Source organism: Urocampus carinirostris, chromosome 3 (genome assembly GCF_059441175.1).
Source record: "Urocampus carinirostris isolate Australia breed hairy pipefish chromosome 3, RoL_Ucar_1.0, whole genome shotgun sequence".
NCBI classification, from domain to species: Eukaryota; Metazoa; Chordata; class Actinopteri; order Syngnathiformes; family Syngnathidae; genus Urocampus; species Urocampus carinirostris.
The window spans coordinates 12,142,078-12,166,388 of NC_142351.1; the positions used below are offsets into that span (position 1 = coordinate 12,142,078).

The 24,311-nt window shown below is 38.1% G+C and overlaps 2 protein-coding genes across 2 annotated transcripts in view; both read right to left on the reverse strand.

Moving 5' to 3' along the window:
• LOC148368704 (forkhead box protein P1-like) overlaps positions 1-4,215 on the reverse strand; it is a 36,288-nt gene extending 32,073 nt beyond the window's left edge. The window contains exons 1-2 of the mRNA XM_088330721.1: positions 4,109-4,215; positions 364-504 (exon numbers count right to left, since the gene is read on the reverse strand). Coding sequence (XP_088186847.1) covers positions 364-489 — 126 coding nt within the window. The 5' untranslated portion in view covers positions 490-504; positions 4,109-4,215. The remainder of the gene's footprint in view (positions 1-363; positions 505-4,108) is intronic.
• A 6,189-nt stretch (positions 4,216-10,404) lies between these two features.
• Positions 10,405-24,085, reverse strand: LOC148368705 (eukaryotic translation initiation factor 4E type 3-like). The gene is made up of 7 exons (XM_088330723.1): positions 23,360-24,085; positions 22,217-22,289; positions 14,255-14,349; positions 14,081-14,141; positions 13,939-14,005; positions 13,696-13,851; positions 10,405-13,609 (listed from the first exon to the last, which is right to left on the reverse strand). Exons 1-7 carry the CDS (start codon positions 23,530-23,532, stop codon positions 13,566-13,568), a joined length of 669 nt encoding a protein of 222 aa, XP_088186849.1. The 5' UTR covers positions 23,533-24,085; the 3' UTR covers positions 10,405-13,565.
• Positions 24,086-24,311: the final 226 nt, after the last annotated feature.

Genomic DNA, 24,311 nt, shown 5'->3' on the forward strand with positions numbered 1-24,311 from the left:
TGTGTGTAGTACTAGTACTTACTGCATATCTGGATAAAAATCAGTTTTAATCCCTCCGCAATCCTGCACTTTGTATTTTTTATTGTTTTGCAGTTAACCTCTATATAATGGCTCTTTCTGTCATCTATTAATGTATTTACCCATCTGGTCATCTATTCACCCATCCATAAAAATATGAGATATGAGAACACCTGCAAAGTAAGAAGTTCTAATCCACACACCAATGTTGCACAGTGGGCTTCAGGGTGTTTATAATACGCTCAAAATGTCAGAAATGCTCCAATTCAGAGATAACAGACGGAGCGTCTGAACAAACAGTGTTTGTGTCATAAAAGTAAGAATAAGGATGAGGAATAAACCAACCCTGGGCGACTCTGGGGGAGGCGTATGGCCGCTCCTTAGTCGACTGTCATTCTCAGCATTTTTCCCGTTCAGTGTCCTAACAGCTGGAATGGCGTGGCTAGTTGGTTCTGACCCAGACTCGTGCATCTGGACTCCACTGACCTAGGAAACAAATAATGCCAAAGCACACAGCTAAATTAAAAAAGGTGGCACAATGGAATGAGGACGACACGAATCAAATTCGTGTAGGTATTTCAAAAAAAAATAAACATGATCAATCCAGTCAAACTTCAATTCCAACCAATGCTGGTTAAATATTAGTCACATGTTGAGTGAGGGGAATGATTGCCTTCAGTCTCTTAAGATGATTTATCTTTCAAAAAATGTCATAAATTGACAGAATTAATCTATTCTAGATAATTTCTGTTGGATTAAAAGCAGAATCAAACTTGTAGAATTAAGTGTGTTTATTGTTATTGATAAAAACATTGTGATCATTGTTAACAACAAGATTAGACAATGCACCACTGGATGAACATATACGGCAATAAAGAAAAATAAGATAAAAAGCATGTTAGGATAAATGACAATGGTTTTACCAAGATAATTCTTGGAGACTGTTATTGCATCGCAAAAATAATGCAAAGAAAATAACATTTATCAGCAACAAAACTCTGAAATAAGTCAATGAATAAGATTTGAATAAAGATTTTTTTCTATAAATAGGCATGAAATATAGTACTTTTCAAAAGCTTAGAGTCACCCAGACAATAGTGTGCTTTCCATGAAAAGTCACACTTTTTATTAATCAAATGAGTTACAAAATAGAAAGTCTAGTCGAGACATCGAGAAGGGTAGAAAGAGGAAATATTTCAGCGAGTGGAAAGTCATGGAAACGTTTTTGAAACGATCGTCGCCAACTCAGGAGGTCAAATGTTTCATCACGTTGATTTTAAAGTTGCTTCAAAAGATTTGTGTTGCATGATTTTAATCTTGCTGCTGTAATACTGTATTGATATGTCACAGCATATAAATTATTCATGTAATTTTTTCTCATCATTTCAATCATGTATCTCCTAATATTGATAGTCCGTGAAGCCCTTTGAGACTTTTTGTCATCAAGGCCTATACAAATAAAGGTTACTTGACTTTATCTGTAAAGATGCTCCAAACTTTGCAGTCGTCAAAGAATGGACATTTCTAAGTGACCCCAAACCTTTGAACAGTAATTTATATATTTCACAACCTGCTTGTTTTGGGTGGTGATGGCTCAGAGGAAGGAAATGTCTCTGAGCCTGGTAGTCCCCGTTTTAAAGAGCCTGTTGGTTGGGGTGAGAGGAGTTCTTTATTATGTTGTTGGTTCTGTTGCTGGATCCCAAATAACCTCCAGACTGGGCAGAGGGCAGCCTATAATTTTATGGGCTAGGTTGATGACTTTCTGTATGTTTTTCTGTCTGCTGCCCTGCTCCAAAAATTCCGCAACGTAATGTCCGTATGGCGAAATATATTAGATAGATAGATAGATAGATAGATAGATAGATACTTTGTTCATCCCCGAAGGGAAATTCACATTTCCAGCAGCATCCCTGAGCTGAGAACAATCGAGAACAATCGAAAATAACACGGGAGCTGCTACGGCATATATTGCCTCCATACCCAAATTCTCTTTGCATAATCTTGCATTTAAATTCTAATTTGGTTCCCCATTGTGTGCACAATAGTTATAGTTAAGCAGAGCAAATGTATTTTAAAATGCAAAACCAGGAAAAACCCTTTAGCCTAAAACTCTTTACCCCTTATTAAAACTTGTAGTGGTGCTTGGCCTTTCAGTGTGCCATTCTGGCACCAAAACCCACACCACAGCAGTGAGAATATATGGAGCAGGCAAGTCAGGCAAAAATAAATATGTAAAGGCTTCGATTGGAAAGAAAATCATATGTGTTAGGCACTGAAAGTCAAGGGTTACTGTAAATAGGGAGTGAGAGATGATATATTTTTTGCCATTTCTGGAAAAAAAGTTCGCTTAGGGATTGGTCAAAACATGGTTTTACCAAAGGTTTTCTGCATTATACATTTATACTGAAAAATTATATCCTATTTAGACAGCTTTCAGTCTTTTTACTTTTATAATACACATACATCTAGGAGGGTAACACATGTGATGTAAGAAGCAGTTATTCTACAAAAATATAACAAAAAACATTTAATAGAAACATAAAATACTCTTTCTGAAATTGGTTATGTTGATAGCCATCGTCCAGGTCGTAACGTAAAAAAACAAACAAACACGCTAAAGTACACGTTGCAAACAGTCTCCTGTGAAACTGTGAGAGGAACATGCTTGGTCTATTTGTTGAATAACCGAGTGCTGCCATGGCTACTGTAAACACAGGGGCCCTGGGTCTGTGTTTATGTGCAAACATATCTTCCTTCTGGAACAATTTACCATTAACCAGGTGGTGCGATAAACGTCCGTGTCAGGTAGTACAATGCACAAGAAGGCTTTTATGTGTACAGCTTGGGAGTGCTTCAGTCGAAAGCTAAACAGTATAAACAAAAGTAAATAAAATGGGCAAACAGATAACTTGAACAGATAAAAAAACTCAGATGAAACAGGCTATGTTTCCTCAAGGAGAGTTTTTTTTTTCAAAGTTTACAAACTTAAACATGCAAATCAATGCTCACGTTCACAAATGTCATTTAGGCTCAGAATCATATCACTTGCAGATATTTAGATTGTTGGAACTGATGTCATTGAAACAGATTCCATTTTCCTCAGCCACTTATTAAAGAGAGGTAATTTTCTGCAAGAGACGTGTTGAATACACATTATGAAATGTATGAAAGGGATATTGCAAAGATGGTTGAAAAAAAAAGTAAAGTGATTCCTGCAAATGAAAGCCAGTGCAAGCTGTATCCGGCATGAACAGGCAAAGTTTTCATTCTGTTTACTCATGCTTTCAGGACGAGGGCTTGACAAAACTCAGGGTTTCCTTTGGTCATGCATAACAACAGCAATCTTTGCAAAAACCAAAAATGATTTAGCAATTGTGAACTCAAGAAAAATATAAAGACATTGACGAAAGAAAGCTTTTATTTAAGGAAATGCAATGGCTTATTAATGTGCGATGTTTGGGGGGGGCGTTAGCTTCAACTTTCTAATGCACAGAACTCATTGTCATGCATTGCAACGACTCTGCGTCGCTTTCATCTTAATTGCACGGTCGATACATTCGTTGTAATCAGTCCTGTTAGTTTCGTATCTGTCTCAGAGAAAAACATTGAGAAATCCGGGATTACTTCACAAAGAGAACAAGTCGTGACTCTCGCTATATGACATCAATAGAAGCATTTAAAAAAAGTCTGGATAGATGTCAAATAGATGTTGCTAACCATCAATTGCTATGCAATATCTTCGACCGAAATGAATGGACTCGACATCCGCCGAGAGCAGCCATTGCAGTATGTTTCTAGTGAGGACCCGATCGTGAAGCTAGAGGCAACGCGAGGAATAAGGAACTACGACTTAACATTTTCGATGAGTGTGTTATACCACAGTTATTATCAATTAATATATCTTTTCTCCTCCAGATGTTCCGGACATGTTTTCAGACCTCGAGGTTTTCTACGATGTACAACAAAAGCTAGCCGCTAACCGAACGGAATCATCTCGTTTTACCAACGGTGCCGTGGTCCAAAAAATACGACGTTCAGATCAAAATTGGTATCGGGGTTAATATACGAGCGACTCTGAACCTTTACTCACCCGCTTGTGTTCGCGTAGACAATGTTGTACTCTGTGCGGTGTTGGGATAATGGACCTCGGAGTGGCTTCGTTGGCGGCGGGGCTAGCCACAAGTTGCTAACAGGGGCGTGGCTTCGGTAAAAGTAAACAATGGTGACGTCATGTCCACACGCGGGACCGTCAACTCGATTTCCAAAGGAAATCTCACGGATAACCCCGACTAAACACAAAATTACCCACTTTAGTTTTCTTCTATTTTTTTCCAACTGCTGGCTTGCACAAACCAAGCAGTGATTTAACTCTCTAATTTTAAACTATATTGCATTGTATTTATTGTAATGTTCTCTAGTTCTGCCATACTTAACATATTGTGCAGGAGTCTAGGGCAATAATTACAAAAGTTCACTACAGCCCCTTTTTATCCTCCAAAAATGTGAAATTAGAACCATACGCAGGGTAGGATATCGAGGTCATACTAATGTTTTATTCCTGCAGTCCAAATGTATTAATCATGTTTCCTTAATTGACAATACAGTATTAGGTTTTTCCTTTTCATTTGTAGTTATCGTGGCTCAGGGATAATGCTGTACTGTACGGTACTTATTATGTTATTTTGGTTGTAATTATTATTTTACAATATTTTTCAACCTCTTTTTCAAGTTTTACTATGCTTTTCATGTTGTTTTTCCAAAATAAAAATACTTTTAAGGAGCAAAAATGATCTCCCAGTGGAACACATTTTTTAATATACGTTTATTTCAATAATTAGAAAAAAAATGATTGAAATAAGCTAAATTATGTGCAAGCTTCTTACTTATTGTCTGTAGTGCATTTTTAAATAGAGTGTATATCATTTAACACCTGTATGTTTTTATCCTCCAAAAACGTGAAATTAGAACCATACACAGGGTAGGATATCGAGATCATACTAATGTTTTATTCCTGCAGTCCAAATTATTAAAATTAGATGATTTAGTAAAATTTTTCACTGCATAACTGCTATTTAAGGTCAACAAAAACATAGTGCCAGAAAACATCCCTAAATTATTCATTCGGAAAGAAGGAAATTATAACTTAAGGGGCTGTAGTCAATTTATAATCCCAAAGGTGAGAACCACCAGGAAAAGTATGTGTGTCTGTGTGTGGAGCTTTGGAACGGTTTGCAAGACAAGATCAAACGGTGTCCAACTATTCACTTGTTCAGGTTTGGATACAAAGGAAAATTCCTGGCAGAATACAGAAATGAGGAGGGTGGGATATGACTGGTGCGGGAGATTGGGAATAGTGCGTCTAGTCAACTTTGTGTTATTGTTGCTATTCTTATATCATAACTGTTATTATTAGTATCATTACAATTGTTGTTACATCATTGGAGTATTTGGTTGGGAAGATGAAGGGGTAGGTAATATAAGCATTTGTTTCTTACTACCCCTTTTCGAACATATTACGTAACGTTATTTTGTTGTTGAGTTATTGTTTTGTTCGTTTTTTATTTTGATGTTCGAAATAATTGTTTTAGGGTTGCCACCAATCCGTTTTGGATTTTAAATGCATACAAAAAACTCTTACATTTGATTAATGAATCATGTCTTCTTGACTTTGTCAGGAATGTTTATTTTTTTAAAAAATAAAGGGAGGGGAAAAAATCCCCAATAGGACTAATGTCATTGAAACAGATTCAAGTCACATTTATTTGTGTAGCTCTTTATCACAAAATGTCTCAGGACTGCAGAGGTTACAAATATAACATCACCTGATCTCATGGTTCAGATCCTACCGCTCAAATAGGATACATTGTGTTAAATATGGTGAAATGATATCTGAGCCCTTTAGTGTTACCTATGGCGTTCCACAGGGTTCAGTACTTGGCCCCCTTCTTTTCAGCATTTACATGCTTCCTTTAAGTGATATTCTTAGCAAGTATAATATCAGTTTTCAATGCTAAGTAGATGACACTCAACTATATCTTCTGATGGAAGAATCTGCCCCATTGAACTTTGGAAATTCGGGGGCCTGCCTCAGAGATGAAAAAGATAGATGTCATTTAACTTCTTGCGCCTCAACCCTGAAAATACTGAAATCTTAATTATTGGTCCATCTAAGTGCCATGACATGTACTCAAACACTGCTCTGAACATTGACAAATGTAATATCGCCCAGAGTGACTCAGTCAAAAATCAAGTTGTCATATTTGACCCCGATCTGTCCTTCCAAACACATGTTAAGAATAATACTGAACAGCCTTTTCCATCTTCGCAACATTGCAAAAATCTGCTCTTTGCTGTCCCAGTCTGATGCGGGGATCATAATATATGCGTTTGTTACCTCCCGTCTCAATGACTGTAATGTCTCACACTCTGGTCTCCCGAAGTCCAGCATCAAGAGCCTGCAGCTAGTACAAAATGCTGCAGCGAGGCTTTTAACTAGGACAACAAAGTTTGATCACATTACCCCGATTTTAGCTAGGCTGCATTGGCTCCCTGTTAGCTTAAGATGTGATTTTAAGGTTCTGTTGGTATTATACAAAATCATGCACGGACTTGCTCCCTCATGTCTTTTCAGATTTGATTTTCCCCTATGTTCCCTCTTAAATTGTTAGTCTAGTATTGATCCCAAGAGCCACGAAGAGATCCGAGAGCATTCACCATTCGGGCCCAGGTGCTGTGGAATGCTCTGCCCTCTGAGATTCGATCTACAACCTCACTGGAACTGTTTACATCTAGGCTTAAAACACACTTATATTCTATAGCTTATGAATGACCTATATTTCATGTTGATGATATCTGTGTAATGTTTGTTAATGCTACATCCATTGCAACCTGGTCATCCTTTAATATTTTATTTTTAATTTTGTTGTTTGTTCGTGTAACATCCATTGCAGCCTGGTCATCCTGGAAGGAGGATTACATCATGTGTGGTCCTCAAGGTTTCTATGTTTTCCTCATGCTGAGGTTTTTAATTTTTTCCTTGCCTTGATGTGGGTTTTAGATCAGGGGATGATGTAATAATTGTCTGTAGTTTGCAATAGTCTGTGTGCTGTGTAGCCTTTTGAGATTCCTTGTGATTAAGGGCTCTACAAATAAACATGATGGTTTAAAACTGAATCGATTCCCGTGACCTTCCCAAAATGTCTCAATTTCCTCATTCTGAGATTTTTGAGTTTTTCCTTCCCTTCGTGTATGTTTCAGATCAGGGATGGTGTAATGGTAGCCTGTGCAACCCTTTGAGACTCTTTGTGATTAAGGGCTATACATATAAACATGACTTGACCTGACTGCATTATAAAATGTGCTAATTAAAATGGTCACATATGTGTTAAGGTCATATTGTGAATCAGAAAAAAAGTAATTTTAAAAATAACAATAAAACAAGTCAGATAGATATTAAAAGAAAGTTGTAAAATGTATTAAAACAATGAATATAAAGTTAGAAAGTCAAGTCTGACTCTTCTTATAAATGTTCCAATACTACAATTCTCCCCTGGAATGGACCTAAATGGCCATACCCCACACACATGGATTACAATTCCTGAAAATTCTAACTATTTTCTATTTACATATTTATGTCCGCAGTTTTCTTTCTTTTGGATTTCTTTTTGCTATAGGAAAGAACTCATGGCCAGAGTTGAAATTGTCTGTATCTTGAGCAAATCCATCGCCCCCACTAATTGGACGTAGTTTCACCTAGTTTAAAATCTCATCTACTTTCTGTCACCAAATTGTCAAAGGAGTTAAGGGTGAGTAGTATGAGAGCTCTTATGTCATGATGACTGATTTGTTTCACCTGTGCCCGCTCGTTTGGCGCCGGCCGCTGCGGGCTACCTGATTGGTTCCCTGTCCTTTTAAAGCCCAGTCCTTTCACTCGCCTGTTGTCAGTCCGTCAGTGAACCTCGGTTTCTACAAGGCAAGCACTTTGACTCTGACTCCCGTCGGTCCCGCTTTTTGCACCGTTTTTCGCCCGTCCGTTCCTGATTTCCCCGATCGTCTCGGGCTACGACCTGTTTTTAGCCCCCGATCACTTTCAGCTCTCCCGTCCCGGCGTACGACCCGTTTTTGATCCCGACCACGTTTTGCTCTCCTGTCCCGGCTATCGACTTGTTTTTTTCCGTCTTCGACACCATGATCTCCCGCTCCGGAAGATCTACTTCCGCATTCGGATCACGATCCGATTCTGTGGGAGGCTTGATTTCCGCGTCCACCGAGCACCGGATCGCGGCGCTGCCCTTCCTCTTTATTTCAATAAACTTGTGAGAAATGTTACGTAATTGGGTCTACCCTTTGTGCTGGTCGTGACATCTTAAGATTGTGTGATGTATTCCAGAGTGCTGGGTTTGAAAAACTGAGGGGATCTTATTTTCTTATCATACACTGTGTTTTTATACAGCATTTTGGATTAGCAATTAATTGCTTGATACGTTCTTTACGAATACATTTTGATTAATTAAATGATGGATGAACTGTAAATAATATCTCTGTAAAAAATACACTACAAGTGTAACTTTTTGCCTCACAAACACGCTAACACATACTTGCATACACAGGCAATGTTCTTGCACACGGAGACTTTTATTTTAGTTTTGTTATTTGTTTTGGAACATGTGATTGATCTTGGTCCTTCCTGGCTTTTGCTTTATTTGGTCTTAAAAATGTATATTATGTGTTTTGAGTTGTTCTGATTTTTTTATAATTGTATTAAAGTTTTATAGCTGAAAAAAACAAACATCTTTTAGACTACAGTAGTTTTTCAAGTAAAACCTATTGGTTTAAACTGACCTGAACACAATCAATGTGTCACGGTTGCCATGGCGCCCAATTGGCCCCGCCCGTGTGGCGCCAGCTGCGTCTCGTTGACAGATTGGCTTTCTGTCTGTTTAAGCTCAGTGCTCTCACTCTTCTTTTATCAGTTCGTCAACGAACCTCTGCCCGGCAAGACGTGGGTTTCGACTCCGTCCTGCTTCCTGTTGGTATTTCCTGTTTGGTATTGTTCCCGTTTATTTTGTCCTGTTTAATATCGGTTTCCAGTTTCTTTACCGTCTAGTTTGTCCTGTTTAATTTCGATATCCTGTTTTGATATCAACCCTGTCTGTCGCGTTGTTTAATATCAGTTACCAGTTTCGTTCCCGTCTAGTTTGTCCCGTTTAATTTCGATATCCTGTTTTGATATCAATTCTGTCTGTCGCGTTGTTTAATATCAGTTTCCAGTTTCGTTCCCATCTAGTTTGTCCTGTTTAAATTCAATATCCTGTTTTGATTTCTATCCTGTCAGTCCGGTATCGACCCCATCTGTCCGATATCTACTCGGGCAATTGGTATCGATCTCGTTGGCCTCTGGCTTCCTATCATTCCACGCCAGACCACTGCCTAACATTATTTAAGTTTATTTAGTGCAAAAACAGAATCAACTACTATTTAACAAAAAGGAACAACAAAATTTTTGCACAAAAAACACCTGAGTTTTCTTCAGCTGTAAGCCAAAATCAGCAATATTCAATTAATAAAAGGCTTGAAATAGTTCAGTTGATGTGTAATGAATCCAGAATGTATGACATTTTTGTTTTTTTAATTGCATTACAGAAAATAAAGAACTTTATCACAATATTCTAATTCTGAGACAGTCCTGTACTGCTGAACAATACAATAATAATATACATAAACATGTACCCAAACGGAGTAGGCTAAAGCCGAAGCTTTAAAATGTCTTTCGATGTTATTGTAGTTAATAATATTGCTTGAAAAAATGAAAATAATTACCAGATGAGTTCAAATATACCCAATAGTCAATTAACAAAAGAAACTTGATTTATTTGTATAATTCTTTTGATGTTCCTTTTAACATTTTTCAAAATTAAAATTGAGGGGTTTACTGACAGAGACAAAAGGCCTATGGGCCCACATCAAAAATAGAAAAAAATAAATCTTTTGTGGATAACAAGGTAACCCAAAGATGAGAAAAAAAATTGATGATTTTTTTTCATATATTTCACAGCTGATTTAAAACAACGGCCACCACCAACCCACTAACATGAGACGTGTTACCTGAAAACTAGCACAAGAGGACAGTTAATAATTTTCAGTTTTAAATCAGATAACTCAAAATCTGTATTCACTTTTTTAATATAAAATTTAAATTTGAATAATTTTACTGTGGTTCCCATCACACTATGTTGTCCACATACTGTAACCGTTATACAGTAGTGTGAGTGTACTATATCTAAATACCTAGCCCTTCTACGACTCGTAAACGGCCGCAGGGTGGCGTCATTTTGCCCCTTACCACCTTTTGCACACACGATTTTTATAAACACACATGGAACCAAGTGAAGTTTTCAGTTTTAGCAATTTTATTTTCAAATAAAGTAAAACAAACACGTGCAAAGCATACAAGATGCTAATATTTTTGTTTGCTAGCAAACACTAGGCTCTGTCCAAGATCAACAAATACAAAGGTCAGAAATCTTAAAGTGCTAGGTGAACTGCAAACAGGTAAGTCGTTTTCCAATAATACATTTGATAGAAATACTGAAATTGAGGGGGAAAAACAAACAAGCACTCGTAAAATATACTTTTGACCAAGTTTTCAATGGCCTGCCACTGGTTTGATCTATAAAGAAACGTTTTTCCATTAAGTAGAAAACTGAAGGGACACTATCAACAAAATACTTAATCTCCATTTTGTGATAATGGGCTTTGGCCTTCTTAAAGATTAAGGCATCATTCTTATACTGAAGTTAATTGCGATATCACTAACACACAAACACATAATCTGTTATTTGGACAAAATCTGAATGACTGCGTTACATTCCATTTTCAAGAGAACACACACATTAACAGCCTGTTACATTTTAGGCAAGAGTTGACCAAATATAGAGGAATTCATCCTGACAGAAGAAGTATCACATTAGTTTCAAACCCAATGCAGGGATTCTGGATAAATTGAAGTCAGATAACTTAGCTCCAGCCAGAGAAGTTAATAAAATACAGTTAATGCGAAAAACAAACAAACTGAAATCAGCAGTGCCCTTTGGTCAGCATGTTTTGTATCAACTTCACAAGAAAACACATTGATCAAACAGCCATAAAGTGAGTGGAATTTAACATTCGAACGACAATACTTGACTGCAAATCACGTTGTTATCGATGCTTACTCAAGTGAGTTAACATGATTGCATAAATTAAACAATAAAATATTTGGATCTTTTCATTGAGGTGATTGCATAAATAACTCATGACATTCTTAAAACACTTTCAAACAAATTACAAGTTTAAAGAAGAGGTGATTTCTACTAAAGTATTAGCCTTAAAAATTCCCTATAAGAAATGGTATTAACTTAGTTATTTCCAGTAAAGAAACTGTGGTATCACATGGTTACTAAAATCATCACAGGAACACTAGAATATTATCCAATTTCTGGTTCGAGATCAGGTGGAAACATTTGTTGACCTGGAGAGGGATGGGCACCACCAGGCTGTACTTGCCCAAGACGCACCACAATAAATGGTGCCCCTACAACCCTAGTGGTTAAGGGATACCCAAACCGAATTTGTCAGATACTTATTGATATTATTTCTGAAATATATCTATTTATTATGGCAGCGCAGTGGTTAGCGCATGTGCGGCACAGTTCTGCGGTCATGAGATCGAACGTTCGTGTGAGGAGTTTGCATGTTCTCCCCATGCTTGTGTGGGTTTCCTCCGGGCACTCCGGTTTCCTCCCACATTCCAAAAACATGCATGTCAGATTAATTGGCCGGTCCAAATTGTCCCTAGGTGTGAATGAGCGAGTGAGTTGTCTGTCTCTGTGTGCCCTGTGACTGGCTGGCAACCAGTTTAGGGTGTCCCCTGTGCACTGCCCGAAGATGGCTGGGATGAGCTCCAGCACCCCCGCGGCCCTACTGAGGATAAGCGGTGCAGAAAATGGATAGATGGATGGATGCATTCATTAGATCATGGTTCTTTGTCTCACTATGGCAGCAATGTATAGATAAAAAGCAAAACAATGGGTATAAGTACATCAAGGGAATAATAAGATTAAGATTAATTAGAATAATAACATAAAAAAATGGAATTTTTTTATACCAATCAAAATTATGCATTTACATGACTGATGACAAGAGTTTGGGAATAACCAGATTGTATAGGGAAAAACAACACCAGTCCAGAAATGCGGAAACAACCTCTATTTAAATTAGAAAAAATACATATATATTCATGTCAATTACTAGTATCAGTGGCGTACCTTAGTTGTTTCCACCCTTACTACAAAAGTTTGCTTTGTTGCTCTTGTGTGTGTACAAGTTGTGCTCATACGCGGCTTGTATGCTTGCCGCGGAGACAGAATAAATTGAAAATGTTGTAGGTGATGAGACATATTCTCGCGAGGCCTAGTTTGCAAATTAGTGTGTGATTTTTTTTTTGTCTCTGCTACATAACTGAGGTTACATGCAGCACAAAAACAAATAGCTGAAGAAAACATCAAGCGTGTGGACAACGATTCAGATAACTACACGAACGAGTACTCCCGCTTATGAAAGGAGTAAACCAAGTTTCCGAATTGGGCTATTATCATTTCCAATCAGAGTATACTCAGATTTCCTTCGGCTTTCATCTGTCCGATATCTGCTGGGGGAATTGGTATCGATCTCTGGCTTCCTGTCATTCCACGCCAGACTGCTACCTAACGTGCATGACTCCCCTCTTCCCGTAAAATAAAAGGCTTGTGCGAGAAACGTCACGCATTTGGGTTCTCCTCCTGTTCCGGTTCATGACAGAATTAAGACCGTATCATTACTTGAAGTCTTTTGTTGGGTAATGGAGCCTAAAATTTTCTGTAAAATGGTAGTTTATCTGTTGGGAAACCCTGCTCTCGTGATTTTAAACATGTACTCAGCTCAAGATTTTTTTTCATGATGCATGAAACCTTTTTTTTTATTTATTTTTTTATTTTGGACAGGATGCCAGTTCGTTATTTTGATTATTATTCCACAGCATTGTTCGTTGTTTTGACTATTATTCACTGTTTACATCATTGCCACCATCGGCCAATCATGTTGCTGTCCTTTGACTTCACACTCTTTAGGGCGGATCTGCTTTTGTAACCTAAAAGATGGAATAAGATGAAAGCGTTCAGGGGAGGGCTGTTAGAGCTAGTTGGAATTTCTTATCTGGGATTTGAGCTCTCTCCCCTGTTCTCCTTGCAAGTTTGAAATCCATTGATGTATTCTCTTCTTTTGTTAAATGTCTACTAAACTTTAAACTTATCAATATGGAAATTGAAATAACTAAAATTCCTTTTGGATAGAGTCATAAAAAGACGCATTATCAAAATACAAGTTAGTCAAAACAAACGCAGGCAAAAACTGTCACAGAAACACAATAGGGGAGATTTTTTTTCCCTAATTTAAGGATTACGACATGTCTTAAAATGTGCCACACCCTAAATATTGTAGTCCAAGTATGATTTCCATTCCAAAATATGCTACTACCGTGATCGACCTCCTTCGAAAGCGTGATGTTCCTTATGAGCTGAAACCAGAGCAAATACAAATATTACTTTAGCATCACAATCCAAGAAAACATTGCAGAAACTCACACTGTGAAGACATACTCACGTTTGTAAAACGCGGCTTTAAAAGGGATCTGCGGCAGGAGCTCGTGCACCTTCTCTAAAACTTTTGACTCATCAACACCGGAGGCGTTTCCGTTCCACACCTGGACGACATCTTCTCTGTCTCTTACACTGACACTGACACCAACCACTTCATCATCTGTGTTTGAAGTGAGTCATGAGCTTTGGTTAAATATTGACAATAGCGTATATGCTTTGCAACTGAGCTACTTTAACAATAACCTACCTGGGGCACAATAATCACTGAACTGTTCTCCAATAGTGGCCAGAAGCAATTCCTTCCACACAGCAGACTTTTCAGACAAAACGTTTTTAGTCAACTTCAAAATAATCATAAAAGCCGAACAATCTTTATTCAAATTACTCACAGTGCACTCTTTGGGTACTTTCAATTTCCAAACACCACCTTTGGCATTACTTTCTTCCTCCCTGTTTGGAACCAAGCGCAGATTTTAATGTTTCGTTCCTTTACATTGTCATTTAAGTTTGATAAAAAAACATTCAAAAGTTCACACTGCAAATGCATTTTCAATAGGACTCACCATAGTGGTTTTCTTTCGCCTCTCATCAGGTGATAGCTGCACCTTAGTGGCAAGATGCCAACATTGGGGATGTTGTTGTAAACTCCCCAGAAGTTCTAGTGGAAGCAAAAAGAACAATTACGGTAGTTTATTTTACTTTGAATTCGGGCCATCATGATTAACGCCATGGTAGATGATAAATGGTCTGCATTTATATAGCGCTTTTCAAGTCAATGAAGACCTCCCAAAGCGCTTTACAATGTGCTTCACACTTACCCAATCACACACACCAATTGCACTACTTATATTCTGGCTTTTTTATTTTTATTTTAAACATACACTATGTGTATGTATGTATATATATATATATATATATATATATATATATATATAAAAACACATACATAGTGTATGTTGTATATATGCTTACCTTTTTTACTTATTTATCATTTGTATTCTTGTTTTACTTATTGCATGTGGAGTAAGTCGTAATTTCATCTATGCTGTATGATGTGCATATAGCATATTTGACAATAAAGTTTACAAGGGAGAACAAGAAGAGACCAATTATCAATAACCAATATTTGACTAAAATATAATAATTGAAAAATGGCATTGAATCTTTCACAGTTTAAACGTAATTAAGTTTAATGATACTAAACAAAGCCAAAGGCCAAGCAACTCAAAATCCAAGAAACTATGTAATACAACAATAAACTTAATAATAATAATAATAATAATTTCCTTTGTATTGTCATTCTTTGTAACAATGTACACAGAATGAAATGTCGATACACCTGACCCGTTGTAGCGAGTCGGTGCAGCCGCAGCCAGAGGGCGCCGCCATTATACCAATTAGGTATGTGTCGGTCGAGGCACGAACCAGCGACCTCCCAGTCTCAAAGCCGGCACACTACCATCTAGGCTACTGAGCTGGTAACATTTTTTGAATAAAAAGCTGTTAAACACATTACCTCTGAAAACCAACATTAATCTAAATCCAAATATTTACAGAGCTATGGATTTAAAGATACAATAGAAAACAATTTAACCTTTTATATACACAGCAATTTAAAGTCGACAACACAGAACCCATGGAAAATGATATTGACCTATCAATCGCAAAAGAAAATGTCTTGAAGGGAACTGGCTCTTGTTTGGTGGGGAGCTGACCCGGCCCATTCGTGAACGACAAGTAACTGCTCAAGACCATATATGAGCTATGGTTACGCAATACAGTAAATACCTTTTTTCAAATGGGCGGCAGTAGCTCAGGAGGTAGAGCGCTCGTCTTAGGATCAAGGGATCCCAGTTCGAATCCCGGCTCGTCCGTGTTACATGTCGAAGTGTCCTTGGGTAAGACACTAAACCCCTGATACCCCCAATAAGCAGGTTAGCGCCTTACATGGCTGCAAGGCCGCTATTGGGAAATGTGGAGCACATTGTAAAGCGCTTTGGGAAGTCATTGACTTGAAAAGCGCAATATAAATGCAGATACCGTATTTTCCGCACTATAAGGTACACCTAAAAGCCTTTCATTTCATTTCATTTCAAATACACACAGAAAAGGAATTCCATTTTCAAAAAGGAGCATTTTAGGTAGAAATGTTTGCATTTATTCCCAAAGTTGAACAATAATCACTGCTGATTGCAATAAGGCTGATGTTTACATCTTTATGAATAAGTTACCTGCACCTTGTGAGTAAAACTCAGAGACACGTCAGCTATCTGTAATTGTTTAATGTAAAATATATTTTTTTATTTATGGACATTGGGTAAATAAATGCATTTGCTAGTTTTCAAGGATAACTACACAATTGTCATGCTTAAATTGACCTAATGTTGGGAATTATTATTAAAATAACTTATCAACCTATTCTTCTTACAAAGTAAAATGTGAAATATTTACTGACATCTAGTGGTAAACCAGCAGAATGCATGTTTCCCTTCCACTACAGTGCCAGTGGAGCATAAACTACCACCTTGATTTTTTTTTTATATATATAACTGTATTCGACCAAGCTCATGCTTGTACATTTGTAGAGTAGTAATTACACAGTATTAGGAGAAAAAACATTTTAGAGCTCTGGCATGAATTGATCTTGTAGAAGATTTAACGTATAAAATCGACAAGTTATATTCTGTTGGTATTTTAATAGATGTTAGGAAAGCTTTCAATACAATAAATCACTATATCCATTATCTGCACCGCTTATCCTCGGTAGGGTCGTGGGGGTGCTGGAGCCCATCCCAGCTATCTTCGGGCTGTGGGTAGGGGACACCCTGAACTGGTTGCCAGCCAGTCGCAGGGCACACAGAGACAGACAACTCACTAATTCACACCTATGAACAATTAGTACTGGCCAATTATTCTGACATGCATGTTTTTGGAATGTGAAGAAGAAACCGGAGTGCCCGGATGAAACCCACACAAGCATGGGGAGAACATGCAAACTCCACACGGGGAGGTTGCGGCAGCTGGACTTGAACCACAAACCTCTGCGGCGTGGGGCTGCGCGCTAACCACCCATCCGCTGTGCTGCCATAAATCACAATATAATACTTAAAAAATTACAGTAATGGAATACGAGGAATTTATATCCTTGAAGATGAAGTCAAATCAATCTAAATTTACAATGTGTACATGGCGTTAGCAATTCAAGATTTATGAGCATCAGCTGTGGCGTTCCTCAAGGGTCCTTGTTAAGACCTTTATGGTTTTATATTGTAATGTATTATTAAAATTAAAATGAATTATATTTGCTTACTCAGAACAAAATCGGCTCGGGTAAACAATTACAAAAACTACAGGGAGCAATGACAATAGAACTTTAACAAGTAAAGAAATGGTGTAATAAAAACAAACTATCATAAATGTATCAAAGATAAGCTATTGTATTTGGAAAATCAATAACAGATATTGAAATCCAAATAAAAATAGGTAATGTTCAAATAGAAAAAGTTAGAATTTAAGTTTTTTTTCCTGATTCTTAGATAATTATTGGATCAATCGTATACAGTCCAATTGAGCAAATATATTGCAGTGATGAGTAGATGCAGACATATATTTGACCCAAAACGTTTATATACCTGTATTGTACAATTCACTGCTCTTACCTTATTTAAGTTTTCGGGAAAATACATATAGAAGCTACTGTAAATACACATGCTTATCCAACGACAGAAGAAATGTGAAAGTGCTGTGAATGATGCTGGTTACAAAGTGCATATAAACATACTTTTTTCAAAATCAAACACTTAAACTTAAACATCTATTAGTATACCGGTATGTGAAGCAAGTAAACATCTCATCTCATCTCATCAGCCGTACCGCTTATCCTCATCAGGGTCGCGGGGGGGCTGGAGCCCATCCCAGCCATCTCCGGGCAGTGGGCAGGGGACACCCTGAACTGGTTGCCAGCCAATCGCAGGGCACACAGGGACAGACAACTCATTCGCTCATTCACACCTAGGGACAATTTGGACCGGCCAATTCACCTGAAAATGCATGTTTTTGGAACGTGGGAGGAAACCGGAGTGCCCGGAGGAAACCCACGCAAGCACGGGGAGAACATACAAACTCCGCACAGGAATTCTGGAGCTGGATTTGAACCCACAACAGGTTCCCATGACATGAACTGTGCCGCACAAGCGCTAACCACTGCGCCGCCGTGCTGCCCCGCAAGTAAACATAAACTTCCAAAACATATGTCACAGTTGTTGTTCTAGAGAACAGACACTCATCATTTAAGGGGAATCCATAATCTCAAAGTCCAGTATGTTCGTAAAACAATAGCCATTGTGCCGCTCGAGGTTTTAATTTATGGAATGATTTAGATGATAACCTCATAAATGTGTCCAATTTATATTAATTAAACACTTTTCTGTATTTTTGATGAGCTAAAGTTAATTAATATGTCATTAAGTGTTAAATGCTATAGGAGGCATTAGCTGTATAATTGCAGGCCTTAAAATGTCATTTTTTTGGGTGAGGTCTAGTCTTGTTTTGATTTTTAATGGGTGGAGCACTCGTCTTGGGATCAAGAGGTCGCAGGTTCAATTTCCGGCTCCCCCGTGTTATATGTCAAAGTGCCCTTGGGCAAGACACCGAATCCCTAATGCCCCCAATGAGCAGGTAGGCGTCTTGCATGGCTGACTCCCTATTGGTGTGTGAGTGTGTGTGTGAATGGGTAAGTGTGAAGCACATTGTAAAGCGCTTTGGGAGGTCTTTATTGACTTGAAAAGCGCTATATAAATGCAGACCATTTACCATGTATCTGAAAGAAAAGTAATAATAGAGTTAGGCATTTGAAACCTCATTCTTTGGCCTACTCCATTTGAGGTCATCATCCTTTATTTTATCATTGTATTGTACAGACGATTGAGTGCAAATATTATGTTTTGTTAAATATTTGTTGATGTTGTTTTTGTGGTGTGGGTCTCTTGTTGAGATCGGCCTAAAAAAATACTGCCCGACCAGGCCCCCGGGTATAGAAGCTTGAACCCTGCTGAACCCGACCGATTAACTTGATTTGAAGAACTCGGTCGGAAGTAAACCCGAGGCTTTACTTCGGCGCAGAAGTGCACGTTTCGGCTGAAGTACCGTTACTTTGGGTTTACTTGGGGCCGAGTCCCTCAAATCAAGTGTGCACTTCGAAGTGCAGCACCGAAGTGCGCATTTCGGTTAAGTGCAGCGAACAGAAACTGAACAAAATGGCACCAAAATAAAAGAACATTCTGCAGATTACAAGCTGTAAATAGTGAAATGTGTGGCCCCCCAAAAAAAAAAAATTGTAAAGCTTGAGTGCAATTGGCGAGAATTGGAAATAACGTCTGACGTAAGCCATGCAGAGGTGGAAAGAGGAAGCGACGCATCTTCTACTGTGACACCGAGGATTTCGTGATTTGAAGTTAAACGGATAGTTTGGCAAGCATGTTCTTTATGATAAAGTTATCTGAATAATATAACTTTGCGCATTTCGGTGTTACTTAAGTAAAAGTACTGTTACTTGAGAAATACTTTTCTGAAGTACTGTAATAGTAAAAAGCAGTCATATAAATAATTACTTGAGTAAAAGTAAGTGAATGCAGTGCAGATACTCCACGAAGGGGGAAGAAAAAAACAAAAACAAAAACGGAAAGAGACAAGCCAAACTCGTCTTAATGATTGACATTTTCAGCCTGAAAATCGGGCTGGATTCGGGTTGGGTTTTAGTCCCATGTAATTTATGTTTTGAGTGCTAGGTAGCAGCGTGACCCTTGTTTAGACTTTACTTGTTTAGACTCTACTAGGGTAGACAAATCAGGAGGTGATTTTATCTCAGTAGAGTGTTTACAGACTCTCCCCTACTTACGACCATTCAACTGATGTAAAATGGTAGATACGAACATTTTTTGGGGGATGTCGAAAAATATCCGGACATTGCTGTAAGTTAGATTTTGTATTGTGTGCACCTTTTTTCCAAGTAGAGGACAGTACTGTAGTGTTTCCATCCGCCGCTACTGGCGTGTGGCGCTGTGAGAGGTCACCCAGCATCCACCACGAAGAAGAAATCCGACTTCTACTTGCTGGTTCGTGTGTAAACATAATGTGTACTGTATCGTTAGCACGCTAAAGAACTTTGACATTTTTATTGTTTAATATCTTGTGCATCCATTGAATATGGTTGGTCTAAAGTGTGAATAAGAGGAGAGCCGTTTCTTTTGAAACGAAAGTGGAATTAGTAAGCTTGATGCGGTAGAGGAAATGGTTGGAGCGCTTTTTTCCAGCCACTTTTTACCACTAGGGAGGATCTCTTGAAGCGCATCTTCCATAAGTAAGTTAAACTCAACTTTATTTATCTTTATAGGGCATATTATTTTATGAAATGTTTAATTTTTGTACAAAACAATACAGGTTACTTATACAAACCTTAAAGATACTTATATAAACCATGAACATACAAAATATCCCACTGAAGCAACTTACGAACAAATTCAACTTACGAACCATCGTCAGAAAAATCTCATTCGTAAGTAGGTCTGTACATGTTTACATCTATATTGATCATTTAAAGCATTCAGAAAACAATAGTTGTACGTTTATCTCTGTAGATTACGTATTTCGCAATGTGTATTAGGGTATATTGACGAGTTTACCCGAATAAAATCATGTTTGTTAGCCAGGAGAAAAATGCAATATCTGTCATAGTTTTCTATGTTTGTGTTAGCTCAGACTGAATCACTTGCTAAATTCATGTTTGTACACATTAGGGTTAAATGTACCTTTCTTTTATTTGCATTTTTCCCCTTCATTATATCTTAGGAAATCATATTTTTGAGAGATCATTAAAAGAGCAAGCGCGCTCGTTCCCGGGCTCAGTTTGGCTTATCTGCGTTCAAAAATTAAGTTAAACACATGAAACAGTACACTGTGCCCAAATATAAGACAATAACACAAACAAATAAAGCTAGTGAGAGCAAAGTGGGAGTAGGTCAAATCACAGGACCTTCAAAGAATGACCTGCAGACCCCATCAGTGGAAGGTTAAGTAGTGGTCAAACCTTTGGGTGTGATTATAGCTACAAGCACCAACAGGAGAAAATACACTAAGCTGCCATCCAGCAAATGTGTCAAACTTGTGTCCCACAGGGGAAATATGGTCCTCCACATCATTGTACATGACCCACAAGAGCTGAAACTCTCTAAGCATCTAAAAAATGAACAGGTCAAAAGAGCTTAGACCAATAACTACATTTCCCACAATGCCAGTTGACTACGATACTTGGGAAGTGGCAGCTCAGCGCCACTACATGACATTGTTTCCATATCAATGCCAATGAGTAGAATGGAGAAATAAATTATCCAAAAAAATGTCCAAGAAGGGTCAGCGCAGCGGCGCAGTGGTTAGCGCGTGTGCCCCACAGTTCTGAGGTCATGAGATCAAACCTCCTGTGTGGAGTTTGCATGTTCTCCCTTGTGCTTGAGTGGGTTTCCTCCCGGGACTCCGGTTTCCTCATGTCACGTTAAGGCCTGTCCAAATTGTCCCTAGGTGTGAATGAGCGAGCGCATTGTTTGTCGCTGGGTGCCCAACTGAGGATAAGAGGTGCAGATAATGGATGGATGGATGGATGGATGTCCAAAAAGATTTTTTATATTTTAGTTTTTTTCAACATATTATATTAGTGTAGCAAATATTCATGACTTTAATCATTACTAAAACTTAATTGCCATGAAAGAGTAGTTGAATATATTTTACACACAATTCAATCACATTTATTTACATTTATAAATTCCGTCAGGACCTTTGAGGATAGCCTTCGGTAAAAATGAGTTTGACACCACTGCCATAGGGTATCGATAGCAGAGAAATACCCACCTCCTGTAAAGCACTGCACCGGTTGTAAAATATCATTAGCAATAAGTGGCCCTACAGTTAAAGAAAATATGCTTAGATGATATGAAGTCGTTTGGATATAATTGGTATCAAAACTTGGTCTTTAAAAATGTACCACTCGATGGAATTACTTTTTTGATACTGTCCTTTTACATGTAGAAAAATAACAAGTGTCATGTCCTGCACGGTTGTCATGGCGCCCAGCTGGCCCCGCCCCTTGACACCGGCTGAGACGCATTGGACTGATTGCTTTTGGAGTACTTAAGCACTCCTTTTGGAACTGCCTGGTGCCAAACCATTGCTTTACCTTGTTGAAGACCTGTTCATGCCTGTTTGATCTGAGTAATGCCTAGTTTGTAATTTTGATTGCCTTTGAACCTGTTTTGTTTTGATTTTGGTCCGTTTGTGTGTTGGACAACTTTTCTTTCCTAAATTAAAGTGGCAGATCGTCTACGCATATGAGTTCCGACTTACTGCTTCCCGGTACGCTTCCTGACAACAAGAGTTTAATAACCATTTAAACAAATATGTTCTGTCTGGTTCTGGCTCATTATCAGTTACCAACACCTTATTTGATATTAATATTTTTTTTCAAACTAAAATCTTGCCTGGACTGTCTCCACGGTGTAAATTTTCTTCAGGTTGGACTCACATTCAGCTGCCGTAGTTCCTGGTAGCGATCTGATAAGACAAACACACATTTTAATACATGTTCCTGTTCCAAACAAAATTCTCACCCAGCTCAGGTACATTTCCTTGGACTCAAATCAAACAGTCGGCATGGAGGTGGCAATCACATGACAAATCCGCAAGCAAACAACTCTGACCTCAATAGAAAACATCAACCTCGAATGTGAGGCTTGTGCAACTCTTCGTGATTCAACATGAAATCCGATCTAAAATGACAAGTGGATGCCTCGTCGGGGGCTAGTGAGGACATTGAGAAACTAAACATGTTTTTCAGTCAGCAAGGAAGTCATCAACAGGTTTGTGGAATTGAAGCTTCCCAACCCTAACAAAACAATTGTGTAAAGATTCAGGAATCATGGGATTTTTTTTTCTTACTTATAAGATATCAAAAGCTTACAAGTCAACCTCAGCCATTTACTCCCCGTGTTGATGATGGTAATTCCACTTATTGAGGGATGCAACACAGCACCTGTTTACTCACAACAAGACAGACTTTGTAGTTAAAAAACAAATATAATGTATAAAAACAATGTACATTAAAAAACGAATTTCTGTAAAGTAATTTACTTTGTTTACCAAATAAATGCTTGATCGAGGATAACATTTGCTAGTGTACTGCGACAATCTTAGCAATCTACGAGGATGTTGTTGTCTGCTACCAGTGACTGAGACGATCTGGATTCGAACCAAAATAGGCAAAAAAAAAAAGATTGGTCTGACAAAAAAGTTTTTTTCTAAAAAAAAAAAAAAAAGACTTACAAAAATTGTTGCACGGCGTACGCATTTTGACATGATCAAAACAACAACAACAAAAAAGAAAACGTAATACACAGGAAATAAATTGACGGGTATGCGAAAGCATACGTTTTATAATTGGAATTGGGTCTTTGTCTGACCTTTTTAACATGATTTTAATGATTTAATTGTATTTTATCAGGCACTCCGCGACCCAAGTGAGGATAAGCGGTGCAGAAAAAGGAGGAAAGATAAGAAGGATTGCATTTCTTTGTTCTCTGGGGTCAGACAACTGAATAAATTCCTTTTACATTTTCAAAACTTACCTGTCAAGCCAAAAGGTCCAAGAAGAATGTAAGGGCAGAATGCAATGTTCTTTGTCCTGAAAGAAAAGTCCTAAATCTTTGTCTTGTCCTCCCATAAGAATGCTGGGCTCAAGAAGAGGCACCACCGGGCTTGGAGAACTCAAATGAATCGTAGCAGCTACCGGGACTGCCATTATTTAAATTATATTTCTGAAAAGTTTCTTAACGGACCAAAATCAAAACACAGAGCCTCGTCAAGACGCTGCTTCCACTGGCCCCTCTGTTACATGTGCTCGTGTTATGTATGTGGTTCTCTGACGAAACAACATACCTTTTCGAGATGTCCTACTATTGGCTCATCTGACAGTGAATTTTGTTTTCTTTCTTATTAAGTAAAACTAGCAACACGAAAAATCAGACTTATTGCAATAAGAATTTTTACTCATGGCATATATAAAAGGTTGGCATTGCTACATACAGTGTGTGATTTCCGTAACCAAAAAACACCATGCTAAATAGCCACCACAGAAAAACACACTAGGCTTAAAAGCTACGCCAATAAACCGTTTTTGAAGCTGTGAAAGAGTCAAATAAGACGAAATCAAAACAAAAAAAATGTAAATACTCTCCTTAAGAAATCGCTATTTGCCTTGTGCGCATGCGCACTAGACATTGGTAGGACGTCTCGGCAAAGTAGGACGTATCGACAGAACAGGTGGACGTAAACCTGACGATCAGTCGGTGACTCATCCGCCTCTTACGTCCTCTCAACAAAAACAATGACGTTTGTTGAACTGATTTGAAACATTTGGACATCTGACGTCAACAAAAAAAACAAACGTAGTTTTTACATATAGAGCGGTTAAGTTCAGAAGTATGATAACATATATTATGAAAACGCGTCTTCTGTAATCATATGACGTCAGTACAGACATGCGCAGTTTCACCTAGACCAGCTTTGTTATGCTACAGC